We start from the raw sequence: 8459 nt of genomic DNA, 5'->3' as shown, positions 1-8459 counted from the left end.
AAAATAAATAATGTTATTTTAGCTTTAATGAGTATTATTATATACTTATCATGATTAATGTTTTATATATTTTTAACCTATTTTTAATATTTAAATATTATTTTTTGTGAAAAAATTAATCCAAACCTAAACCTATAGCAAAACACGGCACCAAAGCTAGTGTGCACAAAAATGCCTAGCATAAGATGTACAAAGAAGATTCCTGTTCATATTTTTGAAAGATCTACTTCTCTCCATCTTTGCTCCAAAGTTACACCACACTTTTTCATAAAATAAAGTAAAAGAAGAGAAAAACAGCATGCATCTAAATAAAGTCTAGATAACCATTAAATTTCTCTAATCCATATACAAACCGCACCGCCTAACAAGGGGTGTGTTTCTTCTCAATGATTGGTCACTAAAAATACTATATTTTTCTCTGCATTATAAAATATCATATTTATCCCACAATAACTAAACTAATATTTTCCATTTATCCATCCCATGTGCATGCCATGACCACTGCCCCACGTTAGGAGTGCTACTACTATTAATAAAAGAAAAACCACCTTTTAAAAAAAAAAAAAAAAAAACCAACACCATCTTTCTCGTCTATATATTAAAACTTTGCTTGAACATGCGAGTTAATCTAGGAATTTAAAAGAACAAGCTTGACCCGAGTAGAGTTTTTAGTCAAGTTAAGTAAGATAAATTTATTATCAAATTTTTAATAATTTGATTTCAAGCTAAACTAAGTCAACATCTAAATTAAAACATTAAAACATTATCGTTATAATTCACCTAGTGACGTGCAAGTATAGAGAATATTATTACCATGTGAAACAAATTGAATGGGCATACCCAAACGATATATTTTATGTATTCTAAAAAAATCCACAAAACAATTAGAATTTCTCTCTCTTTATAGTAGGGATATATATGGATGACAATGAGTATTTATAGATTAAGTTTCTTTATCTTTATACTGTATATCTTACTTATCAGGTATAAAATTTAGATATATATTAAATTTTAGATATTTATATACATATTTATTATTTAACTACTATTTATTTTTTTAAAATAAAATATCTAAATTATAAATAGATATATTAAATGATAAGTGTGTGCATCTTGAGTTAGATTTGGGTTGGGTTTTGAATCATTTTTTATAATTTTTATAATTTATTTATTATTGCTTGTAAAATAAGATTAAAAAATTTATTTATTAGAGTTGGGTTGGGTTAAATTAATATTTATTGAATTCAGATTAAATTATTATCGATAAGGATATGTATTACAATTTTGTAATCGAAATTAATTTTTTATTAGATGATTTAGGTTGTGATTAAGTCATTCAACCATGAGTTAAAAACTTGATGCCACACAGAAAAAAATGATGATGATAAGGAACCATCAATATGCCCTTGATGAGCAGAGAGAAAAGGAGAATCCGACGGTGGAGGCGCAGGCATCCGCGGAAACACGGAACCGTTCGCGCCCATGTCTTTGGAATCTTACATAACCACGCCCCAACAGCAAATCCGACCTTCAAGCTGACTCAACCCTAGTTAAAAATAAAACCTCTTTGAACCCAGCTTCCATCTTCTTTCCTCTATTAAATTAATAAATCCATCCATCCATCCACCATTATATATACCCCCTTCTCCTACCTCTCGTAACCTTAATTTATCCCCAATCTATCTATCCTCTTCTCTCAAACACATTATTTTATTGCATCCAAAGCAACTAGCTGTGTTCATGTTCATGATTAATAACCAATTTGAGCAAGATGAGTTGCAACGGATGTAGAGTTCTTCGAAAGGGATGCAGTGAGAACTGTATTTTACGTCCGTGTTTACAACGGATTGAAAGCCCTGAAGCACAAGGCCATGCTACTGTCTTCGTAGCCAAGTTTTTTGGCCGTGCTGGTCTTATGTCCTTCATTTCTTCTGTCCCTGAAAACCAACGTCCTTGTTAGTAATCTATTCATTTGTTTCTGTTCTTCTTCTTCTTGTGTTTTTTTGCAAATTTTGTGATAGTTTCTAAAAAAAATTGTTTCTAAAAAAAATTGTTTCTCTCGATTTTGTGTTTCAGCTTTGTTTCAATCTTTGTTATTCGAAGCTTGTGGTAGAACAGTGAATCCAGTAAACGGCGCTGTAGGCCTTTTGTGGACTGGAAATTGGCACGTCTGCCAAGCTGCAGTGGAAACAGTCCTGCGAGGAGGTACTTTACGGCCGATGCCGGACTTACTTACTGGCGGAGAATCTCCATCTTCATCTCCACCATCAGATGAGGCATCGGAGTTTGAAGTAGCCTGTACGGACATATGGAAGCTGCAGGATCCAAATCCAAATCCAAATCCAAATCCAAATCCAATTCATCATTCTAGATTCTCGAATTCGAGATCTAGAGTCGCACTGAAAAGGAAAAGGACGGAGGAGCCGATGGTAGTAAATATGAGGCCTAACGATCTTGATCTTCTGTTAACCCCATGTACTTCCCAAAAAGGGTTTGCCGAAGTCTGTCGACCGGGTACTCCTTCAATGAATTCGGAGGAGTCGGTGACTACGAATGCAACTTGCTTCGACAGTGCTGGATTTGGAGATCAGTTTGGAAATGGAGGAGGAGAAACAAAGTTATTGAACCTATTTCTTTAGATTTGTAGAAAGAGAGAGGGGAGAAAGGTGGCGAAGCTCTATGTTCCGTTTAATTTTGTGAATCTGAAGTTCAAATTTATGATGGGAGAGGATAATTTGGTGTTATACAAGACTTCTTCTTCCTTGTACTGGGTTAACCACAATTCATTTTTTTCTACAAAATCTCTCCGGAATCCAATTTAGTGTTTTTTTTTTTTTTAACACTAAATTGGATTCCGGAGAGATTTTGTAGAAAAAAATGAATTGTGGTTATGAAGAACTGTTTTCTTCTTTCTTTTGTGTCTTCCACTCCATGACTGTATGACAATGAATAAAACCAATCTAGCTGTTCTCTTTCGTTCTACTTAATATTTAGTGCTTGCTTTTTTTCCCAATATCTATTTCTTTCTGTTGAGCTTTGATAAATGAATATTAATTAGAGCCAGCATCTGTAAAGGGTGAGAACGCTTGGACTTAGTATTTCCTCGACCGAAATCAGTGTTTGTTCCTCCAAGGCAACCAGGCCCATCGTTGATCGCTCTAGCAGTACTAGAATCAGTGTTCTTGTTTTCACGGTTTCTGCTCTCTGATCTTCATCTCCCTCTTGCTGGAGAGGTCCGCCATATTCTTTTGGTTGTTTGGACTCTCACCGGCTGGTGTCATACTTGCAGCAACAATATTACCGGCGGTTTGACCACTGAATTTACAGAGATTTTGGGAAACCAAAAGGAAACCTTAATGCATAAATTAGGGAGTAATTACTGATGTGACGTTAGGGATTTTGACTTGAATGATGAAATCATGTATAGTATCCAAGGGTTTAAGAGATAGATTATTGTATAGATCAAACATTAACGTATCCATTACGTGGCATTGACAAAGAGGGTAAGCATCCTCCAGATTTCAATGGAGAAAAGTAAGGAAAAGGGGAAGAGGGGAAGAGGCAGCCTTCGAGTTAGCGGAGAAAATAATAGCATTGGCTGGTTAAGGGCCTAAGAGTGTTTCAGTTTTTTCTCCATAGCCATCCACGACTATTTAACAAGCAGTTGTGGGTCCCTCGGTGTCGTGGTAGTGACTCTTTCTAGCCTTTAAGACTTTCTCGGCTTAGCTGTATAATCTTATAATGGAGGTGTTTTTGGGGGCTCTTGGAGGAGGAAAGAGGCGTAAAAATTATGAGGACGGAGAAGGCATCAAGGAGGGCCTGCTTGGATTCTGTTTCCAGAATAGTGACGACTCATCTCTGTTTTTATTTTATTTTATTCTATTCGGGGCCTACAAGAGTTGCATTTCCTACGTCTCTTTATTGGCCAATGGGGAGCAAGTAGTTCGGCCCATGTCAGCGTCGATTTTGGCTGTCCATCGCTTTACTCGCTCTTTGTCCGAACGTTTTCAGGTCTCTCTTTCTCTTCTATGCTTTTTTTTTTTTTTTTTTCCCACCGCTTCGGGGCCATTATCTCCTCCTATCTTGGGGAGTAGTGGGATCCACGTCAAAACATCATTAATTAACAATGATTGAGATAGATAAGGATGATAATTTAGTCTCACACGCGGTGATGAATACATAACTCTTCAAAATTAAAAAGTAATCTAATAATTAACATAACCTATAACTTCTAAAATAAATACTGGTTTTAGAAATTCATGTACTATATTTTAGTTATGTTTAAGAAAAATCAACGCCACCCTTATAATATTATTTCAAATCAGAAGTTATTTTTATTATGTATTTTTTAAAATTTATTCTATACATGCTATTAATTATCTAAATTTATTTCTAAATTTATTCATGAGTTATTTATTTTTTTATAATAAATATCATTGGTTTTTAAGAACTTGAGACTCATTGATAAATTTGATATTAAACATTAAAAATTGGTGATTTCATCTTTTTAAAATTTTTTTGATATTAATCCCTAAAAAATAAGATATTTCATCTATTTATAATTTTAAAATTAACATTAGACCTAGAAGGATGATGAAAATGAACTTTAACCCTTACTCTTTTGAATATGTCCAAAATAAGCTCTAAGAGTACTATTGATACTATCGTTGCTCGTTAAAATTATGTGTGACCACTTGATCCGACTTAGGTTTATTTATAATAATTAAAGATAATGTTTTGCAACACATAAAAATATATTTACAAATAAAAAATAAAAAAACAATTTTTATTTTAAAATCTTGTATTGTCACTTCTAAAGTAACCAAATAATTTATTGTATAATGAAAAAAGTGAATTGACATAGCATTGTAAATTAAAGGCTTCAACTTATTGATTCATTCATGTTCATGTTTAATAATAATAAAAACTTGTAATTTATCAAAATAACACACAATTACTTTTTATATTTTTTATGTTTTTTCTTTTTCTTGTTTCATATGAAAATATACCTACCATTTTTTTTGTTAAAATGAAATAATTTTGGTTATGCACATTCATGCACTAAACACATCATGCTGAATAATTAAACATTCATATATAATCATATTTGCTTATAAAATTATTGGCGCACACACAAATCAAACACACAAGAACATCCAAATATAAATTTAATATTTAATAATATACTAAAATTATTCAAAAATTCATTTAGAAGGGTTGAATTTGACATTTAAATGGTTGAAGATAATAAAAATAACTAGAACAAAGGATATTAGCGTTGATAAAATGAACAATGTTAACATGTGTGATCTACGTATAACCATTATCACCTCTACGTGGAATCACTCATCATCATTATTAATAATAATATTTTTTTGGATTATGAACATATTTTTTTAATTTTTTTTAATTTTTTCTCTTTTTTTTCTATTTTTTTTTTCCTCTGATGCAAAACTTTCTCCTTGAAAATCTCTCCTAATTTCTTTATCTTTCACTTTATTTTTTCTCAATTTTTTGCTCTTCCCTTTAATGGTGGCCAGACTATTTATTTTGGCACCTCCCCCTCATCTTTAAAAAATATCTTTTTTATTTATACTATTTATTTTAGAAATATTTTTATTTTTTATTTTTTATTCTAAGAATATCTTTATTATATTTTTTTTATCATTCAATGTTTATATTTCTAACATAACCTTTTTTCTTCTTTTTCTTTAATTTTCTTTTCTCTTTTTGTTTCGGTGTTTTGGAAAATATTTTGGATATGAAGGTCAAATTTTTGGTTATAACACATAGATTTTATATATATATATAGTAATTATATTTGATGATTAATATTATCAAACTAGATCTACTACTTGATAGAGAAGAAAAATAGTGTTTCATAATGGAGAAAAAACATGGCTTTCTATGCCGCGCCTCGCCGCATTTGGGAATTGTGGGCCCCAAATAACCTTCTACCTCGCTTCAATTTTAGGTTCTCCCACTCCCACCTTAGCACGCTTCCACTTGTTGTTGGTCTTTCGTTGTTTCTATGGCACCACTTCTCATTGAGCACCTAGAGATGTTCTGTGAACAAATCTTACTAGCTACCATTCAGTTTAACATCCTACAGTTACTATAAATTTTGCATACGCTACAGTTAGTCTGGGTTTGTGTTTGATATTGCCTTTTGAAAGTAATTTTTTTTTAAAAATATTTTTTTATTTTTTTATTTTAAATTAATATTTTTAATGTTTTTAAATCATTTTAATGTGCTGATATCAAAAATAATTTTTTTAAAAATAATAAAATATTATTTTGATGTGTTTTGGAATGCAATACACTTTAAAAAACAACATTTACCACATTCTTAATATAAAAAAAGTTGTTTTTGATATAGATTTTTTATTTTTTATAAAAATAACTATATGATTCTAATTTTAAGAATTAAATATTTATAATTTGATTCAAAATGATATGTTTTTATTAATTCATTTAGTGATGCTTTTAATATTAGTTTTTTTTTAGAATTTAAAAATCAATACATGTGTTATATATTATCTAGTCCAAGTCTTGAAAAGTCTAGAAGAATTAAAAAAACAATTAATGACAAAATTGAAACAGAAAACATTACCCAATTGTAAGCTATGTATGCTAAGGAAGTGGGAATGAGAAGTTTTCGGAATAAAAAACCATTAATGTTGCTCTTATATGGAATTAATGGAGATCTTAATAATATCTACTTTGTGTTCTTATTTTTAAAATTACTTTTATTGGTGGGGAATAATAGTGATGAGCCTTGATTAATACTTAAAAGTGTATTTTTATTAAGGTTTTATATAATTATTTTTACACTTGAAGTATCATTATTTTTGCATTTGAAATATCAATAACTTTTTAGTTATAACATGTTTTATACTAACATATCTAATAATTTAAGATACATTTAATTTATGGTAAATTTTCATCTTAAATTCAGATCTATCACATAAATCAAAGGATTGATTAATGAGTTCAACTACTAAAATTAAAAAGACAAATAGAGGGTAAAGCGTTGAAAAGAGATACTAGTTCAACACAAACTGGAATACTATTTGGTCATTGAGTCATAACTGGAGTTGTAGAACTTGGATTTAGGTTTGCTCTATATGAATGGAAAGCGAAGACATATGCCTAAAACTTTCATGAAGAGTCCAAGATTCAAAAGAGATGTTTTCAAGTTCAAATTGTAACAACAACGAAGATGTCTGAATTTCTCATACATCATATATACTATTCAGTGTTCAGCCCATATCTTGAGTTCTAAAAGTTCAAATGCACCTATTTTTTTTTGTTGGAAAATTGAGATAATTTTCTAAAACTTTTATGAAGACAATCTATTTAAATTTTGATGTTAGAAATGATATTTTGTTTAGACAAGAAGATAAGGATTGTTACCAAGTCAAGATGTGACCATCCACTCAACAATTGGTCAACAAATCAAAAGTTCCAAATTTTGGCCTATAAAAGGAGGCATTTATCATGCATTTAGGCATTTTGGTTTTCAGATTATAATCATGTTCCTGCTCTCTTTCTTTATATTTTTGTAATGCTTAAGTTTTGCTTTCATTAATCTCTTGTTCATGCTTTTCATTTCATTTCCTTTACTTAGTTAACTTATATCTTATTTATTTTCTTATCTTATTTATTTATGTTTCTCTCTTTCATTATGTTTAGTTAAGTTTATTATGTCAATGTGAAAAGTGACACAACTAAAAGATTGATATATTCTTCCAAGTATAGGAGTGTCGAAGTAATAAATAACTTAGCAAGACTAGGGTCAAACCACATAGAGGTTAATTATATAAATTATAAATAACAATAACAACAACAATAATAATAAGTTAAAGAGGACTTTGAGATTGTAAGATTAATGTGAGGATGAAATAATGATAAAAACAAATGTCAAGGTTAGAGGATCTACTAATTGTATTTCAAACAAGTATAGTATAAACTTTTTTTATTACTTAATTGGAAACCACACACAAAGAAGGTTCCAATAGGATTATAAATTGTTAACATGATTACATTTGTTATCTTATTCGAATAATGCTAATACTTGTAAATATTATCAGATATTTATAATTATAACGTATGTTAACAACAAATCAAGTTCCTTTCATAGCACAGGTGTAGGTTATACCATACGGTTGGGCTATAAAAGTTCCAAGTATTTGTTGTACCAAGGGTTATATAATATAAATCTAAATTAACTATTTAACAAGCAAAGTATTAAAAGTGAACAAGATAACAAATACAAAATATGTTAATATCAAACATTAAAGTATGTTAAGTTTATATTATATTTATTCTTACACAATTAGTGTAACATTTTCACCTTAATATAATTAACTTAGCTAAATATAATGAAGAAGAGAAATATAAATAAATAAGATAAGAACATAAATAAGATATAAGTTAACTAAGTAAAGGAAAGGAAA

At 29.8% G+C, this 8459-nt stretch overlaps 1 protein-coding gene across 1 annotated transcript; it reads left to right on the top strand.

The window, feature by feature from the left end:
* The first annotated feature begins 1592 nt into the window (after nucleotides 1–1592).
* LOC105115093 (LOB domain-containing protein 37-like) lies at nucleotides 1593–2987 on the top strand. Its single transcript, XM_011011881.1, has 3 exons — nucleotides 1593–1955; nucleotides 2077–2776; nucleotides 2825–2987. The coding sequence occupies exons 1-2, from the start codon at nucleotides 1772–1774 to the stop codon at nucleotides 2637–2639; spliced, it is 747 nt and encodes a 248-aa protein (XP_011010183.1). The 5' UTR covers nucleotides 1593–1771; the 3' UTR covers nucleotides 2640–2776; nucleotides 2825–2987.
* The last annotated feature ends 5472 nt before the right edge of the window (nucleotides 2988–8459 follow it).

Source organism: Populus euphratica, unplaced genomic scaffold, assembly GCF_000495115.2.
Source record: "Populus euphratica unplaced genomic scaffold, PopEup_1.0 scaffold634.1, whole genome shotgun sequence".
Lineage (NCBI taxonomy): Eukaryota > Viridiplantae > Streptophyta > Magnoliopsida > Malpighiales > Salicaceae > Populus > Populus euphratica.
Note: the sequence above shows the minus strand (reverse complement) of the source record. Positions and strands in the feature narration are given on the sequence as shown.

Bases quoted from the DNA above. Each gene is read 5' to 3' on its own strand.
- LOC105115093 (XM_011011881.1), top strand. From the start codon at position 1,772: ATGAGTTGCAACGGATGTAGAGTTCTTCGAAAGGGATGCAGTGAGAAC. The intron at 1,956-2,076 runs GTTAGTAATCTA...TTTGTGTTTCAG, and splicing joins CCCTGAAAACCAACGTCCTT to CTTTGTTTCAATCTTTGTTA.